This window comes from Moschus berezovskii, chromosome 9 (genome assembly GCF_049115385.1).
Source record: "Moschus berezovskii isolate FMDL1 chromosome 9, NW_MosBer_1.0, whole genome shotgun sequence".
In the NCBI taxonomy this organism is placed as follows: Eukaryota; Metazoa; Chordata; class Mammalia; order Artiodactyla; family Moschidae; genus Moschus; species Moschus berezovskii.
Window position 1 is genome coordinate 98920576 of NC_142468.1, and position 21086 is coordinate 98941661.

Below are 21086 nucleotides of genomic sequence, written 5' to 3' on the forward strand. Positions count from 1 at the left end.
TTGATACCAGTGGAAGGAAATAGGCAGATGTAGGACTATGTAAATTAACAGAGAAAAGAAGATACCTGTAATAATCTTTCCAAAGATTGTTTGCTTTTATTTCCTGCATTGCTGTGCTGACTCTGCCTCTTACACCTTCAGTGAGATTGACATATGGTTCCCAGTAGTGGATCAGCTGGAGGTTCCAACAACATGGTGGGACAGTGAGGCTGATAAGTCCCTGCTCATTGGAGTCTTTAAGCATGGTAGGTGTCTGCTCTTAGTCTGTTCTTTTCCTGTTACAGAGTTTTGTTCACAGAGGGAATATTTTGCAAAGTACTCAAGACCAATAATTACATTTGAATGGTAAACTATTTCTCAGAAATATAGAGCAGAGCTGTTAGTTCCTATGAATAGATGGTCAGGAAAGACCAGATGGATAGTTAAATTGCAAGGTAGGGTGTCTCCCATCTGTTCTGTGATTAATCAGTTACTACCAATCTGTATGCAGTGATGTCCAAGTTAAGGTTTGAAATCAGGGGAGATGATGCATGTCTGCTCTTGTTAATAATAAACATGTTTACTTTGCATAGCTCTCCTGTGGCTTGCTGAAAATGTTCTGCTTGTATAGCATCTTGTTTGTCTAAATATTCAGCACTCTTATGTAGGTGTGAATAGCCATGCTTAAGTGAAAGAAAAATTAAAAAAAAAAATTTTTTTTTTAGGCCAGTGGGAAAAACTGGCCTGAAGTAGAGTAAAAAAAGGGAGAAGACTCCCTTTTCAGTCTTGCCTCATCACAAATTCCACACGTAAAAAGCAATAAGTGCTAATTTCCAGCCTAGTGACTTAGTGAATTGGAAGATTATTTCTTTTTTAATATACTTTTCTGTTTACTTCTATAAAATAAAAGTAATGGCACTTAAATCACAATTTTGACAAGTTTAATTGGATGAGAAAAACTGTGAGCATTTGTAGTCTTAGATTTACTTGTGAGGTGCAGAGGCTTCAGAAGAGTCCAAACATCCTGAAGTACATTCATCATTCATCCACCATTCAGAGTGCCTGTTTGCAGGTACAAATTTCTTATCCTTTATTTGAAAGTGTATTACCTAGCTCTAAATTATTGGACTTTTAAAATTTCCTCACCTGTGTAGTAAGAATGATGATAAATTACTGGTTAAATGGCTATGTAAATCTGTCACCATTCTCTATACACACTGATTAAATTCCTATTTTCAGTAACCAGTGATGAAACTCTTTATGACTCTAAATTGGAGTGGAAATATTAAATATCTTAATATTATCCAATAGCTGTCCAAATTAACATTTTCAGAGTACTTTACACTATGAGCAAAGTAGCCCACATTTTTATTCCAGCAGCATATGAAGTCAGCGTAAAAGCAAAATGAGTCTCTAATTTTCTTTAAATTATGGTTCTTTTTCTTCAAGGCTATGAAAAATATAATACTATGAGGGCAGACCCAGCCTTATGCTTCCTGGAAAAGGCTGGCCGACCAGATGACAAAGCCATTGCAGCAGAACATCGCGTGTTGGATAATTTTTCTGACATAGTGGAAGGGTAAGCATTGATGTTTAGTTCTCTTAAAGCTGTATCTACATTACAAAGGATATTTGTTGCTTGTGCTAAGAGATGACATAACTCTAGCCTTGACTGAATCCATTGGGATTCCTAATGGTGGTTATACTCACAAATGATAAATTCTTAACAAACAGTGCAACCAGCAGAAAGGGCTCCATAAATTGGCCTAAAACCATACATTGTCATACAATGCAACTAAGGGGGAAAATTACCCCCAAATGGCTTTTTTGATGTTCTTATTGATTGTTCTCTTCAGTTTTCTGTGCAGTGCTTTCAGCTACAGTAGCAGAGAGGATAACTGCTTTTCCTGAAAGATAGTAGCCATGCAGCAATCCCATGCCACCTATGTGATAGAGCCTTGGGAAACTTTAGCCTTGGTCTATCATCTTCCAGTGTCAGCTGACACTTAAAGGTGTTTACCCTGCCTGAGTGCATGCCTCAGTGATGAGTTGCCATGCTAATACTGAGCCACCAGCTAGGGCAGTGTTGCCCTGGTTTGGGTGCCAGTGAGTTTAACAAAACTTCTCATGTGGAGACCTGAGGGGCATGTGAAATATTTGACTTAATTCATGAATACCCTCCCAGTCCCTTATGATTGAAAGATTTTTCTTCGATGATCACAACCTCAATTTTCTTAGTGTAGGACCCACAGAGGAAATTAGATTTATTTATTGCAAATCATGTAATATCCTTTTGCTCAGTAGAGCAAAGTAGTAAAAATAAGCAGGCATAGATCATTCATTCCAATGAAATAATAAAAGTAGATACTAGTTGGGACAGAGGGGGAAAATGGGTTAAATAATAAAAAGCTATTAAGAAAAAGGAAATGTGCTGGTCAGAGTGTTTCATTTTAAAGTCAAGCAGTTTAGAACTCAATTTTGTCATTTTCTCATACTTCTGGATAATTTTAGGGTTGACTTTGATAAAGATTGTGAAGATCCTGAATACAAACCACTCCAAGGTCCCCCAAAGGACCAAGATGATGAGGTGAGGAATTCTTGTTTGAGTCTAGCTTTTCTGTATTACCAAACAGTATTTTCCAATTCCCTGAATCATGAAGTAAACTGATGATGCAAAATGAAAAGTACCATTCTAGAATATAAAGTATTAATGGAAAGGATTGTAACACCAGCTAGGGGACGTCAGGGATGATTTTATGGAGGAGGTGGGAACTTAGCTGGACAATGAAGTATATTATTGGGCTATTTAATTTCTGAGTCTCACTGTCTTCAAGACATAGATAAGAACTGACTTTCCAGGTTATATTTTCTTATTCTTTTAGTTGATTGCTTTCAGTTTTCTGTGAGGGTCCCTTTCATTAAAAAGTATCTTGATGCCATAAAAGGACACACACGAATGATTTCAGAGTGCCAATTTTACCCCCTTTTCCTCCCCTCTCCATCCTGCGGGGTGGATCTCCTTCTCTAGGGTGATCCCTTGATGATGATGGATGAGGAGATCTCAGTGATAGATGGCGATGAAGGTAAACTTCTAAGTCAAATTGTACGGGTTGGTGGAATTGGGAAATTGACTGAATTCTCTCCTTTACTGGGATTTCTGAGAGCTTTGCCTTTGGGTGGGTTGAAATACCAGTGTTATCTCTACTATCTTTCCTGTACTTGCTGTTTATTCTACTTTGCTTCCCACAGCCCAGGTAACCCAACAGCCAGGCCATCTATTCTGGCCTCCAGGCTCTGCTTTGACAGCTAGGCTTCGGCGCCTAGTAACAGCCTATCAGCGCAGCTACAAGAGAGAACAGATGAAGATCGAGGCTGCAGAGCGTGGGGATCGGAGAAGGCGACGTTGTGAGGCAGCCTTTAAGCTAAAAGAAATTGCACGGCGGGAGAAACAGCAACGGTAAAACGTGGCTGGGAATTTGAACTAAGTTGAAAACTTCTCTTCCAACTATGGGCACTATACTGAAAAGCATCTTAGGAAGGATTATGGCATCCCTGGTGGCTCAGACAGTAAAGAATCTGCTTACAATGCAGGAGACCTGGGTTTGATCCCTGGGTCGGGAAGATCCCCTGGAGAAGGGAATGGTTACCCACTCCAGTATTCTTGTCTGGAGAATTCCATGGACAGAGGAGCATGGAGGGCTACAGTCTATGGGGTCGCAAAGAGTTGGACATGACTGAGCAACTAACACTTTCACTTTTCACAGAGGGACCACTTCTTTTGCCTTTATTTTACCCCTGCAACCCATACTTAACCCCTATAAAACCATACTTAACCATTTTCTGGGAAGGTCTTATACATAGTCATCCTCATTGAGTTTTTTGCATCATTTTCCCCCTTAGCTTGCTAATTCTTAAATTATTCCTTGTTATAGACTACCTCTTCTGCTCTTTGGGGGCTCCCCCCGCCCCACCCCCGCCAACTTTCATTTTTTGTGTGTTCAGATATTCTAAGCCATACTAAGATGTAACCAGTCCTTGTGTTCTGATCACTATTGCCTTATTCGTCTTCCCTTTGTAGATGGACAAGGCGTGAGCAAACTGATTTCTATCGAGTGGTTTCTACTTTTGGTGTGGAGTATGACCCTGATACCATGCAGTTCCATTGGGATCGCTTCCGTACTTTTGCCCGATTGGACAAAAAAACAGATGAAAGCCTTACCAAGTATTTCCATGGCTTTGTGGCCATGTGCCGCCAAGTGTGCCGCCTTCCCCCAGCAGCTGGAGATGGTAAGCAAGACTGAAGATCTTGAGTGAGTGGGCATGGATTGTGACAGAACCAACTCTTGGTTCATTTCTTCTTCTACCCTTATCTCTTGCAGAACCCCCGGACCCTAATCTGTTTATTGAGCCCATCACTGAGGAAAGGGCCTCACGGACTCTCTACCGTATTGAATTGCTTAGGCGCTTACGGGAACAAGTTTTATGCCACCCTCTTTTGGAAGATCGGCTGGCATTATGTCAACCTCCAGGTCCTGAATTGCCCAAGTGGTGGGAGCCCATTCGGCATGACGGGGAGCTTCTACGAGGGGCAGCCCGCCACGGGGTGAGCCAAACAGACTGCAACATCATGCAGGACCCAGACTTTTCTTTCCTAGCTGCCCGTATGAATTACATGCAGAACCATCAGGCAGGAGCACCAGCTCCATCCCTGTCACGCTGCTCTACGCCACTGCTCCACCAGCAGTACACCTCGCGCACTGCCTCACCACTGCCCCTGCGCCCAGATGCTCCTGTTGAAAAGCCACCTGAGGAGACAGCTGCCCAGGTCCCCAGTCTGGAGAGTCTGACTTTAAAGCTAGAGCATGAGGTGGTGGCCAGGAGCCGACCAACCCCACAAGACTATGAGATGCGAGTAGCCCCCTCTGATACTACCCCTCTGGTCTCCCGAAGTGTTCCACCAGTCAAACTGGAGGATGAGGATGATTCAGACTCTGAGCTGGACTTGAGCAAGCTGTCACCATCATCCTCTTCTTCCTCATCCTCATCCAGCTCCAGCTCCAGCACTGATGAGAGTGAGGACGAGAAGGAAGAGAAGCTAAGTGAGTGCATGTGACAGGCTGTTGGCCGTCTTCCCCATTCCCCCCTCTCTGCGTTTCCCTTCTTTCCTAAATGCATTTTCTAAGATTCAGATTTTAATTTGATAGAATATCAGAAGAGATCTGTTACTCTTAGGGCCTTTATTTAAAGTCCATATAATACCATTCCTATGAAACTCTATTCTTCCACCTTTGCTCACATGTTCTGTGTGATCGATCCCTAGCTGCTGACCAGTCCCACTCAAAACTCTATGATGAAGAGAGTCTCCTGTCCCTCCCTATGTCCCAAGATGGATTCCCAAATGAAGATGGAGAACAAATGACCCCTGAGCTTCTGCTGCTACAAGAAAGACAGAGAGCTTCTGAGTGGCCCAAGGTAACAGCCTCATTACTGGACATGTTGAGTCTGAAAATATGGTTTGATATAGCTACTATGGAGAACAGTATGGAGATTCTTTAAAAAACTAGGATTAAAACTACCATATGACCCAGCAATCCCAGTACTGGGCATATTCCCTTAGGAAACCATAATTGAAAAAGGACACATGTATCCCAGTGTTCATTGCAGCACTGTTTACAATAGCTAGGACATGGAAGCAACCTAGATGTCCACCAACAGATGAATGGATAAAGAAGTTGTGCTACATATATACAATGTAATATTACTCATCCATAAAAAGGAAGAGTTGAGTCATTTCTAATGAGGTGGATGAACCTAGAGCCTGTTGTACAAAGTGAACTAAATCAGAAAGAGAAAGACAAATACTGTATATTAACACATATATTTGGAGTCTAGAAAGATGGAACCAATGATTTCCAGTGCAGCAGTGGAGACACAGACATGAAGAACAGACTTTTGCTCACAGTCAGGAAGGGAGAGAGTGGGATGACTTGAGAGACTAGTGTTGAAACACTAGTTAATGTACATTCCTATAAAATAGAAAGCCAGTGGGAATTTGCTGTATGATTCAGGAAACCCAAAGCCAGTGCTGTGTGACAACCTAGAGGGGTAGAGTGGGGAGGGAGGTGGGAGGGCAATTTAAGACGGAGGGGACATATGCCTGTGGCTGATTCTTGTTGATATATGGCAGAAACCGTCACAATACTATAAAGTAATTATCCTCCAATGAAAAATAAAATTCTAAAAAGAGTGCCATATACAGAGAACAAGTAGATGGTTCTACGTTTCTTTGATTATGTTTAGTGGTACATGTTTTTTCATGAAGCTCTTACCAGTCGACTTTGGGATCTGATACTCTTACCTCCCTCATTTTTGACATATAATTTTTACTTATCTTAATGATGGCAATATTACTTGTCACGGGATCACATGACTAATTGATTTCTTTTTGCCCCACTCAGGATCGTGTCCTGATAAACCGTATTGACCTCGTCTGCCAGGCTGTACTCTCAGGGAAGTGGCCTTCTAGTCGCCGGAGCCAGGAAATGGTAACGGGAGGAATTTTGGGGCCAGGCAACCACTTGCTGGACAGTCCCTCATTGACTCCAGGAGAATATGGTGACTCTCCAGTCCCCACACCACGAAGTAGCAGCGCAGCTTCCATGGCAGAAGAGGAAGTGTCTGCAGTCACCACAGCAGCAGCTCAGTTCACCAAACTTCGCCGAGGCATGGATGAGAAGGAGTTTACTGTTCAGATCAAAGATGTAAGCTGAGCATTTAGGCACTGGGAAGTGAGGAAGGAGGCTGTAATTCTTGTTAACTAGTTTTATGAACATAACATTAATATTAAGCTCATTTGGTCAGCTAACCTTAAAAATCAGAAGAGAAAAAAAAATTAGAGCTCACAAAGATCCGTTGAGGAAAAGTCACTAAAGTAAAGGAAGGGATTTTATGTTGACTTGTATCTCCTGTGTGTGCTTAGTCACTCAGTCGTCTCCGACTCCTTGTGACCCCATAGACTGTAGCCCACCAGGCTCTTCTGTCCATGGGGATTCTCCAGGCAGGAATATTGGGTGGGTTTTCATGCCCTCCTCCAGGGGATCTTCCCAACCCAGGAATCGAACTGGGGTCTCCTGCATTGCAGGCAGATTCTTTACCAGCTGAGCTACCAGGGAAGGCCTTGTACCTCCTAGTGGCTAGACTAAAAGGGTTCTTTTGAGTGGCTTGCTTGTAGATCCTAGAAACCTAGATTTTAAAAATTGAAATCAAATTGTGGAAAAGCTATTAAAATGATACTAAAGTGTTATGGGCCTTATTAAGTTAAAAAGAAATTATTCCTACTGAAATTAAATCAGTATTGTTTGGAAAATGGATGGAAAATTTTATTTTTCCTGATGCTCTTCCCTAATGAACCCTAGCAGGTGGTCATTAAGTATTCAACAAGAAAAATGTTTTAGTTATGTGACAGGAATATCAAGATTTTGCCCCTGTGATGAGTTGCCATGCTAATTCTGAGACACCAGGTAGGGGATTTTTCCCTGCGTTGGGTGTTACTGAGATAAATTCTACTTCTCTTAAATCAACCTGAGGGGCACTGAGTCAAGAAATGAAGTCTTTCTAAGGAAAAATATATGTCTTATTGTATTTCTAGTTTGTACCCATTAGTCAGATGGCCTTCCTTCTCACCATCATTGAACCAGAGGATGACCCTTACTTAATTCCCTCTAAAGTTAATCTTTATTTTAAAAACATGCTATGTGACGTCTTGGGTGGGTGGGGTGTCTTTCTAGGAGGAAGGATTGAAGTTAACATTCCAAAAGCACAAGTTGATGGCTAACGGAGTAATGGGAGACGGACATCCTCTTTTTCATAAGAAGAAAGGGAACAGAAAGAAGCTAGTTGAGGTAAGTGGTAGAGAAAGTCTTTAACATGATGATTAGATAAAATCTTTCTGTTCCCAGTAATTGATGCAGGCAGTTGGGATTGAGGGAGTAGAAGATACTATTTTATGGCTACCATTGGCTCTGCTACCCCTCCCTCCCTACTCATAAGAAGAGTATGTGCTCATGGGGGTGGATTCTGGGTTTGCAGCTGGAGGTGGAGTGCATGGAAGAGCCTAATCACCTTGATGTGGACCTGGAGACCCGGATCCCTGTCATCAATAAGGTGGATGGTACTTTGCTCGTGGGTGAGGATGCCCCTCGCCGGGCTGAACTGGAGATGTGGTTACAGGGTCATCCAGAGTTTGCTGTCGATCCCCGATTTCTAGCGGTGAGTGGCAGTTCCATCCAGCAAAATTTAAAGTCATTCCCTTGATATTTAAGCTGTGTGAGAGGGAAGAAGCATGCCATGTCATGTCATTGTTTCTGCATCGGCAAAATAAGAGTAATTATACTCAGTCTTCCTATTTCACAGAGTTGTTGTGAGGATCAAAATAATGTTCCAGTACTTGTTAAACTAAATGCTAGGCACTGAACTAGTATATAATCACCTAATTTTTTTTTTGAAAAGTCTACTTAGTGGCAGTTTTCCACTAGGATTAATCCTTTATTCACACAATAAGCATTTATGGTCAGAATAGACACTAGTACCTTAATAATTACTCCAGAGAAGTTTTATTCTTTTAGGATAACTGCAACTTTTCTCTTATAGTATATGGAGGATCGCAGAAAACAGAAGTGGCAGAGATATAAAAAAAATAATAAGGCAGAATTGAACTGTTTGGGAATAGAACCAGTACAGACAGCTAACTCTAGGAATGGAAAAAAGGTGAGTGAAACTGAGATATTACTGCTCTGTTCCCATACTAGATATGACTAGAGAAATTATTTAATATTGTCTATCTTTTTTTCCCCTGTATGTTTGAGAAAATTTATCCTCAGTTCACAAAGAAGCCATAATATTTTTATTGATATTTCTATAGTCCTGTAGTATCCTCATCTCTAGAACAGCATGAAATTCTAAAAGCTAACTTTAGCACTTCAAGCATATTAAAATGTAAGAATTAGTAAGACATGTTAGAAAATTCAGTGCTTTATCCTGCTTTTCTACTGACTAAGGGATTTTGGGCAAATCCTTTTAACTTTTTCAATTTGTATATCCTGAAAAATTGAAGGTTTGATAATCTCTTAAAAGTTTTATATTTTAGAAGTGATTTGGGAAATTCTCTAGCAGTTCAGTGGTTAGGACTCTGCGCTTTCACTGCTGAGGGCCTGGGGTTCAATCCCTGATGGGGGAACCTACAAAGCTGCACAGCACAGCCCCCCTCAAGAAGTGATCTGGAACCTATTAAAACAGCCATGTTTTAATAGGCTTCTCAACATAGAAGATGTTGAGAATCATTAATAACATGTCAGTAATGGAAAAAGGCAGGAGAAATCATGTTCTATAATTTATAACAACAATTTTGGTCATTATGTTATTCCATGATTTTCAAGTGTACTTATACTTTTATATGGTTATAGATTTGGTGGATTAAGAACCCATAATCCTTTCCATCAAAATATAACTGCAAAAGTTTCCCTTGGCTATGTTTCCCTTACTTTGGACAATAGTTGTGTAAATATAAACATATAAATCAGCGTTTGGTAAACATTTAAATGGATTAATACTTTGTATACTCACTTTATCTAATCATTCACCTTTTGATCTTCTATATACATCTTTATATGTATGCGGTGTGTGTGTATATATACACACACATATAAAACCACATGGTTTATCTTTTAACAAAATTTCCAAATGAAAAATAAATATCATTTGCATTTAACAAATTCTGAGAACATTATTTTGCCCATAGTATTTATTTATTTGTGAGGTGAGTTTATAAGGCTTATTGTTTTTTATACTGGGTGAAAGTTGTTTCATACAAACATTGTTAACATGGAAGGATGTTTTATTTTTCTCTCCTATCCTTCATGGGCCTAAGGGTATAATAAGCAGAGTGGCTGATATGGGAGGCTGATGGCAAGAAGGCCAATACCATGTGTTGAATTTAACATTATAGAGCAGCCTGTAAAGAAGGCTTTTTCTCCAGGATTACCTATTTTTACCTCAAGTACTTTTGCTCTTCTTTATAATCACTTGTTAACTCTAAGAAAAAGATCATAGCAAATCACAGAAAATTATAATGTGATTAGTACAATATTCTTATTGCAGAATTGATCATGTATCTAGCATTGTATTATTATTGCATCTTATTGTGATTTGGTGCTATTATGTGAAAGTGTGTTAGTTGCTCAGTCATGTCCAACTCTCTTTGACCCCATGGACTAGCCTGCCAGGCTCCTCTGTCCATGGGGTTTTTCCAGGCAAAAACACTGGAGTGGGTTGCCACTCTCTTCTCCGAGGGTTCTTCCTGACCCAGTGGATCGAACCTGGGTCTCCTGCATTGCAGGCAGATTATTTACCATCTGAGCTACCAGGGAAGCCCTGGTAGTTATTATAGTTACATTTTAAAAGCCTAAAAAATTAAGTATTGAGATGTTTGTAACTGTCTGAGCTTATTTCCAGTGTACTCAATATTGTACTTAGGTCTAGTAATGTTCCAGCTTCAGTGAACTTAACCAGAATTTATAGTGAGCCCATTTACATGAAGCAATTCAAAATTCAGTGGATATGTAAGTTTATTATAGTGCGGAAAAAAATTATTTTAGTAAATTTGCTAAGGAGCTATCCCATAGTCTTTTTGGTGTTCTAGACATCCAGACTCTTAATCTGGTCTGTCTTGAGTTTACCCCATTCTGATGCAATAATCAAGGATAATATTGTATATGTCAGTATGGTTGTGCTGTCCTTCACATGGTAAGATCACATGAACAGTCTGCCATCAGGAGAGCATACTGTATAAGTACTGATTCATTCATTGTCTTACTCAGGCTTCTTATTAACAAAAGTAAGCAATTTTGAAATGGTTGGCCAGAGTAAAGGTATAGTGTAGTCGTGGGGAAAAAAATCAAAGCTTTGGTTCAGATGAGTGTCGGTGTCAAATCTTTGCTTTTAGCTTCAGCATCATAATGTTCCAACCTGCTCCATCCAGCTTTACCTCATCCCCATTACCATCAAGTCTGGTTGGACTATACTTACTTTGCCCCTCCTAAAGATAGTGAAAAAGCATTTGCAAGCTAGGACTCTGTTGCCTTCTATTTTGTTTTTTCTTCCTTTTACTATCTTCTGTTCCTTCTTCCCAGGGTCATCATGCTGAAACTGTGTTGAATCGGGTTTTGCCAGCGCCTATTGCACCAGACAGCAGCAAGAAGCGGGCCCGTAGGACGCGACCAGACCTTTCTAAGATGATGGCCCTGATGCAGGGTGGAGGCACTGGGTCCCTGTCTCTGCATAATACCTTCCAACACAGCAGTAGTGGCCTGCAATCTGTGTCATCTCTGGGTCACAGCAGTGCCACTTCTGCATCTTTGCCTTTTATGCCGTTTGTGATGGGTGGTGCAGCATCATCCCCTCATGTAGACTCCAGCACCATGCTTCATCACCACCACCACCACCCCCACCCCCACCATCACCACCATCACCATCCAGGCCTGAGAGCCACTGGCTACCCTTCTTCACCAGCCACTACCACCTCTGGTACTGCCTTGAGGTTGCCACCACTGCAGCCTGAGGAGGATGAGGACGATGAGGATGAAGATGATGATGATGATTTATCTCAGGGCTATGATAGCTCAGAAAGGGACTTCTCACTCATTGATGATCCTATGATGCCAGCCAACTCAGACTCCAGCGAAGATGCTGATGACTGAAGACCCAGCATGGTCCCCATTGCTTGGGTGGCTGCTGTATTTCATTTACTCTGGCCCTTGGACTATGGAAAAGTGGGAGGGGCAGGGGAGATGTGGGGAGACCCAGGACTCCAGGAGGTGAAAAGGAAAAAAAGAACACTTGTACCTGATTGCTTCCAAATTTGAGAGGATTGGGTGGGTAGGGGAACTCCTAAAATAATACATGATTACTTCCTCGGTTCTGGGGAAGGAAAGGAGACTAGAGCAGCCAATGTGCTCACCCCTCCCTAGACACCTCCATTAACCACAGACTATGTAGCGCTGGCACTAGCCTCTGGCAGAGCCTGTTCCTGACCGAACTGTGGATACAGCTGGAGGGTCAGGAACTGTTACCTTCCTTCCCCTTGGCATTAATAAATTTAAGTTAATCCTTTCCCACTCTTCCCTCGTTCTATATTTACTCAAACCCAATATAAATATTACCAGTTGATGTTGATGATGTAATTCTAACACCACTTTCTTAAAGTTCCTTACTGTTAATGTGTGAATTTACCTTGGATAGGGCAGACAAGTCATCCGTACTCCGTGAAAAGCTTATATATAAGCGTAGGCTTTCCACCTTGCCAAATGATCTAAGCTAAAATAGTAGACAAAATATTCCCAGATTCAAAAGTCCCAAGTTCTCGAAGAGATGAGAAAAATTTCCATCAAGACCCACGTACATTTTGTTTTGAATTAACTCAAATTGTTTCGGGGAAGCCGTAAAAATGGTGTCACTTCATGAACTGTGGCAAGGGGACTGGCTGACTTGAAGGATGCTGTCGTGACCTGGGGTCGTATTTGTTTCCTATGACCCCTCCCCTACCGTCCTAGCGCTCAAATGAAGCCTGGGCATTTAATTTCCCTTTCAAAGGCGAAGTCCTTCCCCCGTAGCGCCGGCTTAAGTTCAATTTATCCGCAGGGTGGGCTCCCTCTTACCGGCTTGAGCTCCCTGTCTGCCTGGAGCCCCAAAGCCAGCGTCCTAGCACGGAGGATCCTTCCAGGCCTGGAGCGGCAGAGGCTTTTGCTTGCCCACATTTTCTAGGAGAGAGAAATCCAGTTATGCTGTAGGCTTCCCACTCCCACCCCAGATCTCGCTCTCCGTTTCCCCTTCCTTTGCCTATGGGTGGGGCCATTGCACCCGCGCGCGGCAGTTTGTGTGGGGCGGGGCCGGCACGTCAGGGCTCCCGCCGCCGGCTCAGTGTCCAGCCGCCGCCGCCGCCGCCTCGACACGGAATCGGAGCTCCTGGAGACCTCGGCCCCGGGGAGAGTAAGGGCGGGGGCAGAGCATCACGTGATGACGTCGACTCGCGTGCGGCTGTTGCTAAGTTGACAAGAAAACCCCGCGAAAATCTGGACTCCGCGTTACACGTTTTGTTGCTTTCCCCTCTCTTCCTTCCTCTCCTCCCGCTAACCTCAGGAGGAAGGATTTTTTTAAAAAAGAATTCCGCTCGCTGCCGGGACCCGGAAGCGGAAAGGGCATCTTTGAGTTCGATACTTCCGGGTCACTGGGAGAGTGCGGGATTCCGGGGCCGAGAGAGGGTGGCGGAGCCGGGACCTCGCGTGATTCTCGGAACCCGAGGAGAAGCGGCGTCTGTGGCTATGGCTGTAACTCTCGACAAAGACGCTTATTATCGACGAGTGAAGAGACTGTACAGCAATTGGAGGGTGAGATAGATCCCGTAATTTCCCCAGGGAGCCCCCCTTTGCCATCCCATAATAACCCCCTTTCTCGGCGCCTTTTTTCCCCTTTCCGTCAGGAATTCCCGGGTTCGGGGTCGTGCCCATTTAGTTGCTCCAGGATCATTCACCGCAGGCGACCCCAAGCGCCGCCCTGTAGCAGGGAGTCCCCCCCGTAATCACCTTACCCTGCGGCCACCACCATCTTCCCCGCGTGCCTGCCCCCGTCATGCATAACAGCCACCTCTCGTAGTTTCTTCCCGCCCTAGAAGAGGCATCATCATTCTTCCCTCCCACTCCGTGATCACGTCTTGCTGCCCCCTCCTGCAGTGTTCACACACACCCACGCACTCGCTCTGTCCTTCCAGAACCAGAGTGTTGTGCCCCAGGTCCCGCCAGAATTACAACCATTTCGTCAAGGATGGATGGAGGGGCCGGAAGGATGAGAATCGGGCTCTTGGCGTTTACCATTTGCGTTGCTCTTGCTGGAGTTAAAAAAAGACATACTGCTCACGCGCAACCGCCTCCTGTTCTAGGCCCTGCCGTGGGTAACACAGAAATCTAACGCTGAAAACCTGCAGGTTTTGGTAATGCAGAAAAATGATGTGATGCCTAAAACCTTATTAGTTTTCTCCGTGGTTGAGGATCCAGGGCACGTGTTTAGAAAAAGAGCTGTTACCGTTTCTAGTCTCAGGATTGGGCACTTTTGATTGCTTGTAAAAGTCCACAATTAAAATTTTATTTTTGTGATGGTAATTTATCAGTTCAAACATTTGATTGCATCCTGTGGTGTCTTTTGAGCTATCCAGCTGAAGTATGACCTCTGAACTGTTGTCATTCAGAGAAGATAAAGCTAAAGAGGGCTTTTTAAACCCTGAAGAGCGTCCTGACAAAAATAATCAGTACTGACTTCAGCATTGTAATTGCCTTTGCAACTGATCTACCTAAAACTAAGCTATTAAAATTGATCATTTGCCTACCATTTATACTGAAGGTTCCTGTGCAAGTTTTATCTTTTGAGCATAAATGCATTATATGGTTGAAAATAAAATGGGTTTTATGCATCTTATAAGCACAACTAAGGACTGTGCTAGACAAAAGCTGAACATAAATTTATTTTTAAAAAGCGTATTGGTTAATTTCTACCAGATGTTTTTGTAAGTTCTCTCTCTGTCATGTTTTAAAGTTTGAACACGATCCATATTAGAAATACTTTTCTAAATGCCCAGATATTTCCTGAAGATTAATGAGTACTATGATATGAGTAATGATCAAATGCCTGCTCTTCCACTCATAGACGCCCCCAAGTCACACACCTTTGCTGTAGTGGTTGTTTCTAATTCCAGTGATTCAGAAGTTGATCAGATAACCCTATCTAGACCATTCCTTGATGCTAAAATTAATTTAGAGCTCAGAGTTCCAATACATGGCAGATAAATGCAACCTATGAGACTAGGGAAATACTTGAGGCCTAAAGACCCACTGGTAAACTCAGTGTCGATGACAGTCTTTAAATCCATGAAAGTTAAGTTATTAGTCCCATTTTTTCGTTTGTTTCTCAAATACTAAAATTTATCTTGGCCCTTCTGTCATTTGAAAGGAGCATGTTAAATGATAAGATCCTGATCTTACAAAATTACAAGCCAATATAAAAATGTACTTAGCAGAATTTGTCATGTCATGATGAAAAATCTTATTTGAATAGACTTCCTGCCTTTTTATAACTAAGTTTTAATAACTGTGCTTAGACCCCACCTGTCGAATTGCTTTATGCATTGTGTTTTCCAGGTTACAGCACTTTTCATTCCAACCTGCTTAACCAGCGATCGTAGATTCCGGAATAAGTTCTGGTTGCTTATCCTCTTAGGTGCAGCAGGAAAAATAGTGAAATATACAGGTGCAAGCTATATTTGCTTTTCTACACTTATTCCTTTCTTGAGTAAGAAAATTGGCCTTGAAATAAGAATAACTTGTAGTTAACTATAGAAATCCCAAACCTTGTGTTGTCCACTCCCATCTTCAAAGAAGATAAAAATTAACTAAAAAACTGGCTTAGGCTCCATACCCACTTGTGAGTTTTAAATACGCTTAAAGTGTTAGCCTTAGAGAATGGTGTGGTTGCTTGTGGTCACTCCAGTGCTATTCTCACAACTACCTAGCGTTGTAGAGCATGAAAAGGCTTTTTTTCTTTTTTAAAGTAAGAGTAGGAAATTATGTGTTTCCTTATTTCATTTATCTGCAAGTTGAGTTTAAGGTACATTTTGTAAATAAGATATATCTCTTAATTACAATTTTCATAACTATGTCCCCAAAAGAGTTGGATTATCATACACTTCCTTTTTTGGGTAGAAATTTCTCAAACATCAAACCTTATACCTGAGTGAATAGTGTCATTCTAGGGATAAGATAATGGGCTCAGTCAGAAATGAAACAGGAGACCTCCCGTCGTGACTGAAATGTATTTCTTATGGACGGTTGAGGTTAGTGGTGCTTTCTCTCTCTCTTTTTTTTTTTAATGAGAACTGCTACAGCAGGAAGAGTTTGCAGCACCTTTCTGTCTCTGCAGTAGAGACCCCTAGGTGGTGACACTGGGTCGTGAGCATGAGCTTCTCCCCTGTCTTATACTTCCGTTCCGTCGCTCAGTCGTGTCCGACTGTTTGCAACCCCGTAGACTGTAGCCTACCAGGCTTCTCCGTTCATGGGATTCTCCAGGCCCTTATTCAGAGCTTCCCAATCTTTTCATGACTGTGATTGTTTTTAACCAAGTGATAAGGTTAGTACTTCATGGGGATACAAGTGGGGAGGTTACCCACCATCCTGGGATCCCAGCTGCTTTGAGAATTGAGGGGAGATTGTATCCATGCACACCTGTAACTCAGTTGAGACCTAACTGTTGGGACATGCTGCTGTGTGCGAACCTTGACTTCAGTCATCTATCTGCCTTTTAACCCAAAAGAAATCCATTAAAAAAAATCAGAATGGTAGCTGTTTTCCAGTGGAATGCTGATCCATTGCATTCATTCATGTGGCACTACACTACCCATCAGGACTGGGGAGGTGAGTGGCCCCAGCCTTGAAAAGGAAGTTTGTGCCTATGGAGAAAACTAATAACCTATAATGTCAATGTTTCTCTTGAGTGGTGATTTCTGGCTCTTTGCTGATTTTTCTTGTGGACAAGTTTCTTGTTCTGGATTGCTAAGACTAGGCAGTGACTTTTGTGGCTTAGGAAGGTTCTTTGAAATATGGGCAGTTTTCATACTACTAGATGACAGTCTGCTTCTAACCCATCTCGGTTGCTCACTTATCTCTGGAGTGAACTAGAGAAAGGTTTAAATAGTGCTTTGGTTTCTTAAGTAAAGAGGAAAGCTAGATAGACGTAAATGCCTGGGCAGGTTGAGATTCGTTTATTCTTTCTTACTCATTTTTATTTATTTTTTTTTGCCACTATTACAAGTGCAGTGCCTGGCATGTAGTAGACACTCATTAAATGCTGATAATTTGATTTTTGAGCTTTCATGCATCCCCATCTTGGTTTGAAGAGATTTTTATGGAGGCTGTACTTAGTGTGATCATAAGTCTTGCCTTTTCTGAAACTTTTTACCTGTTGTCCCTGTGTAATTAATGGCATACCTTTTTATTTTCAGAATTGTATCAGTTTGGGTGATGAGTTAGATTGGTATCCTTGGTGTAACTAGAGACTTAAAAAATGTTTCCTCTTTTAATGCAATACCCTTTTGGTTTCAAAGGAAGATAGTTGTTCCTCTGCTACAGTGTTTTCCCAACTTGTATCATTCAGATACTACTGTCACAGTTTTTGCTGATTCCTTACCACTTGCATAATTGTTATTTACCTTGCATTCTTTAAAAAAAAAAATCCATTTTAGTCATGTAATGCATACATGTTTTAAAAAACTAAATAGTTCTAAAAGCCTTAGCTAAAAAAACTGTCACCTGCCACAAAAGCACCCACTTTCCAGTTCTTCACTTCCTTTCATATTTTAAAGTAATATCTATATACTGCTATCATTATTTCTTGGTTTATCAGTTTTAGATATTAACTCTTGTTTCGGTAGAATTAGGATTTAAATTTAACTTATACCATAACATTTCAATTTCCCTTTCTCCTGATACTTCCTGTAAATTTTTTGTTGAGATAGTTATGAAATATTTCAGCCTACCTACAGAAAGGTAAAAGAAATTTCCAGTGAGAACTCATGTGCCCCCCACCTAGTTTATACAATTAATATTTTTATCATACTTTATCACATATCCATCCCTCATGATTTTTTTTTCACAGTTTTTAGTAAAATCAGTTTACATTGTTATACTCATGTAACTATTTTCACTGCTGGGTGAGGTAATAGAGATATAATTAAGTTCCTATTAAGTTTTTTCATTTTTCCTGGCATTAATGATTACTTCAGTTTTTCTCCTCTTTTAAATGTCCTTAGCCTTAATTTTTTCCTGTACATCTGTCATAATCTCATCAGTCTTTTATTCTAAAATTTTCATGCTCAACAGATATTTTATTCTGTTTTTGTTTTCTAACCACCACCATCCACTCAACCTTATTACATTATTCTGCTCTGTTTGTGCAGGTTGCTCTCCAGTCTGTTGAACCTTGGAACTTCCAGTGTCCCCTATATCCAGCAGTCCATGTCGTGATTGTTCTGTTTTTTTTTTTTCCTTTGTTTTGTTAGAGCATTTCTCTAAGAGAGTCTTAGGATATGGAGAATAGATGTTTCTTGAGCCATTATGTGTCTTAAAAAGTTTTATTCTGTCTCTACTTTTGGTTAATAATAATAGTTCAGTTAGTATAAAATTCAAGGTTGAAAATCTCTGAGAATTCTGCTCAGAATTTGTCAACTATTTGTCAGCCTTCAGGCATTCAGTATTTCTTTTGAGAACGGTGATGTGATTCTACTTCCTGTTCCAATATATATGGCCTATTGTTCCCTGTAAAACATCTCTTTATTCCTCATGTTTTGATATTTCACTGCCTTGGTATTGGTATGAGTCTTTTTTTTTTTACCCCTTGGCATTGAGTTGGAAAGTGGGGGGCCATTTTAGTCTGAAGACTCACATCTGTCAGTGCTGGAATTTTGCATTCTTTGATCATTTTTCCTCTCCATTTCCTCAGTGATCTGTTCCTCCCCTGCCCCCCAGAAATTCCTATTTAGTGGGGTTTAGAGCTTTTGGCTTAAATTTGTTCTTTTTAATTTCATTTTCTATCTCTTTATTGTCTACTTCCAGATGCTGTTTCTTAACTTCATCACATTTTATTATTTTTTTTCCTAAGTTCTTTCTTATCCCCTATTTTTTTCTTGTTTCATGGATATACTATATTTATTTCTTGTATGGGGGGGTGTTTCTTTCTGTCCTCTGCCATGTCTGTTTCCTCTGGATTTCTTTGCTTTCTCTCTTACGTGTTGAACACTTGACAAAAATCAAATTGAGCCTTGGCTACTCATTTGTATTAAGAATACGGTAATAAGAAACTGGTGGGAAGTTCTGCGTTGAATAGGGTCTCTCAACTAGTAGAGGTTATGGTGGAGTAAATAGGTTAGCTTATTCCTTGGAGAACCGCCTAGATACTGGCAGTATCCTGAAATATTTTCTGTGAATTTGGTGGTGACCAAAGAAAAACCCTCTCATTTCTTGTCTTTGGAGCAATTGTCATTCAAAAAAAGAGACTTTCTGGAGGAGGAAATGGCAACCCACTCCAGTTTTCTTGCCTGGAAAATGCCATGAACAGAGGAGCCTGGAGGGATCTCAAAGAAGCAGACATGACTGCATGCATGCACAGGAAATGTGCTCTTGGCATTTATTAAGGTGAGGGAAAGAAATGGTCAATTGAAAGACAATTGACTATTTTCTACCAAACAGTGTTTGAACTAAGCTTCTGTCTTCTTATTTCTAAAAGTAACTACATTTAAAAAGTCCACTTAGGATTCAATGCAAGAAAATTTTCTGCTATTAAAATTGTATTCTTTCTATTAAACTAAGAGAACAATTTAACCTACTACTTCCATTTTGGTCTTGTCTCCTGGGAGTCTCAGAACTAAAATAATATTTAATTTCTGCTATGATTCTCAATATCTACATGATTATTAGGTTCTAGCCTAATAATTTTGAATTTCGCTATTATCTGTTTTAATACCAGAAGCCACCTCTATTTGTGTTTTGATAATACAGAATTTACATTAAAATCAATTAAATCATTGACTCAAAACAAAAAACAGACTTTCATTGAATTCCTCAGCATTTATTAACTGCCTTCTGCTGGACCTAGTATCTAGAGCTTTTTGAGCCTCTTTCTTCAGAGAATGTATTAAGTATTGTTATGGAAGGGTTAGGAGTTGTCTCAGGGCTTCCATGAACTAGGGACTTAAGCTTGCTGACCAGACTTCTGTTTGTAGCCCTGAGCTTACCAGGTACATTGTGTCCCTTTTCTCTTCTCTAATACTGGGTGCCTCCTGAGTCCTGAGCCCATAAGGGCTTTACGAGATACACACACTTAACATCAGTATCTTCTGGCTAAGAAGGCTTATCAGGAACATAGTCATTTACCACTCTCTCTTCTTACAAAAAACTCTAACCTTAGTACATAATGCTTTCCAAGTCTGTCCGTGTTGTTGGAGATGGAAAATTTTCATTCATTTTTAATGACTGAGTATAGTATTTCATTGTATATGGGGTGTATATATACACCCCACATCTTTATTCATCTGTTGACAGACACTTAGGTTGCTTCCATAGCTTGGCTGTTGTAAATAATTCTGCAGTGAACATTGGGGCACATATATCTTTTCAAATAATATTTTTATTTTCTTCAGCTATATACCCAGGAGTAGAATTGTTGATCATATGATAGTTCTAATTTTTGTTTTTTGGGGAACCTCCATACTGTACAGTGGCTGAACAAATTTACATTCCCATCAATGGATTGCACAAGGGTTCCTTTTTTCCCACATCCTTGCCAGCAGTTGTTATTTGTGTTCTTTTTGGTGATAGCCATTCTGGCTGGTGTGAGAGTATCTCATTGTGGTTTTGATTTGCAATTCTCTAATGATTAATGATGTTAAAATTTTTTCATGTGCCTGTTGGCCATGTGTGTGTCTATTTTGGAAAAATGGTCTTCTGCCCATTTTCTAATTGGGTCGTTTTGTTTTTTTTTGATATTGAATTGTGTGAGCTGTGTATGTATTTTGGATATATATTTATATTGATCATATCATTTGTAAATGTTTCTCCCATTTAAAGAGTTTTATTTTCAATTTGTCATTGGTTTGCTGTGTAAAAGCTTTTAATTTAATTAGGTCTCATTTGTTTATTTTTGCTTTTGTTTCCTTTGCTTTAGGAGAGAGAGCCAAAAAAAAAATGCTATAATTTCTGTGAGAGTGTTTTGCCTGTGTTTCTTCTACATTTTGGTCTTTAATAATAATGATGGCAAAGACATAGTAGTTACTGTGAGCTAGGCACTGTTCTAAGTATTTCATACACATTTTCTAGGTTAATTCTCACGGCAACACTTATAGATTTGAAGATGTAGGAAATTGGAATACAGAAAGGTTGGGTCACAATAAGGGGTGAGGTCATGGCTTCAAGCCCAGGCATTCTGGCTTCAGAGTGAGCCCTCACCCAGTAGGTTTACTG

The 21086-nt window shown here is 40.7% G+C and overlaps 2 protein-coding genes and 2 non-coding genes across 11 annotated transcripts in view; all 4 read left to right on the plus strand.

Moving 5' to 3' along the window:
* CHD8 (chromodomain helicase DNA binding protein 8) overlaps positions 1-12145 on the plus strand; it is a 57547-nt gene extending 45402 nt beyond the window's left edge. For 7 of the 8 annotated variants that reach the window (XM_088840017.1, XM_055437492.2, XM_055437497.2 and 4 more), the window contains 13 exons: positions 142-245; positions 1429-1558; positions 2491-2566; positions 3008-3062; positions 3229-3436; positions 4058-4266; positions 4359-5078; positions 5300-5451; positions 6438-6740; positions 7767-7880; positions 8068-8247; positions 8629-8745; positions 11166-12145. In XM_088840017.1, coding sequence (XP_088696143.1) covers positions 142-245; positions 1429-1558; positions 2491-2566; positions 3008-3062; positions 3229-3436; positions 4058-4266; positions 4359-5078; positions 5300-5451; positions 6438-6740; positions 7767-7880; positions 8068-8247; positions 8629-8745; positions 11166-11732 — 2935 coding nt within the window. In that variant the 3' untranslated portion in view covers positions 11733-12145. The remainder of the gene's footprint in view (positions 1-141; positions 246-1428; positions 1559-2490; positions 2567-3007; positions 3063-3228; positions 3437-4057; positions 4267-4358; positions 5079-5299; positions 5452-6437; positions 6741-7766; positions 7881-8067; positions 8248-8628; positions 8746-11165) is intronic. The other variant, XM_088840019.1, reaches the window with a different exon arrangement.
* LOC129563633 (small nucleolar RNA U6-53/MBII-28) lies at positions 2016-2125 on the plus strand. Its single transcript, XR_008687376.1, has one exon. It is a non-coding gene; the product is annotated as a small nucleolar RNA U6-53/MBII-28 (small nucleolar RNA).
* On the plus strand, positions 7461-7569 carry LOC129563634 (small nucleolar RNA U6-53/MBII-28). The gene has a single exon (XR_008687377.1). It is a non-coding gene; the product is annotated as a small nucleolar RNA U6-53/MBII-28 (small nucleolar RNA).
* An 838-nt stretch (positions 12146-12983) lies between the features above and the next one.
* The window catches only part of SUPT16H (SPT16 homolog, facilitates chromatin remodeling subunit), a 37703-nt gene continuing 29600 nt past the window's right edge, over positions 12984-21086 (plus strand). The window contains exon 1 of the mRNA XM_055437498.2: positions 12984-13418. Coding sequence (XP_055293473.2) covers positions 13353-13418 — 66 coding nt within the window. The 5' untranslated portion in view covers positions 12984-13352. The remainder of the gene's footprint in view (positions 13419-21086) is intronic.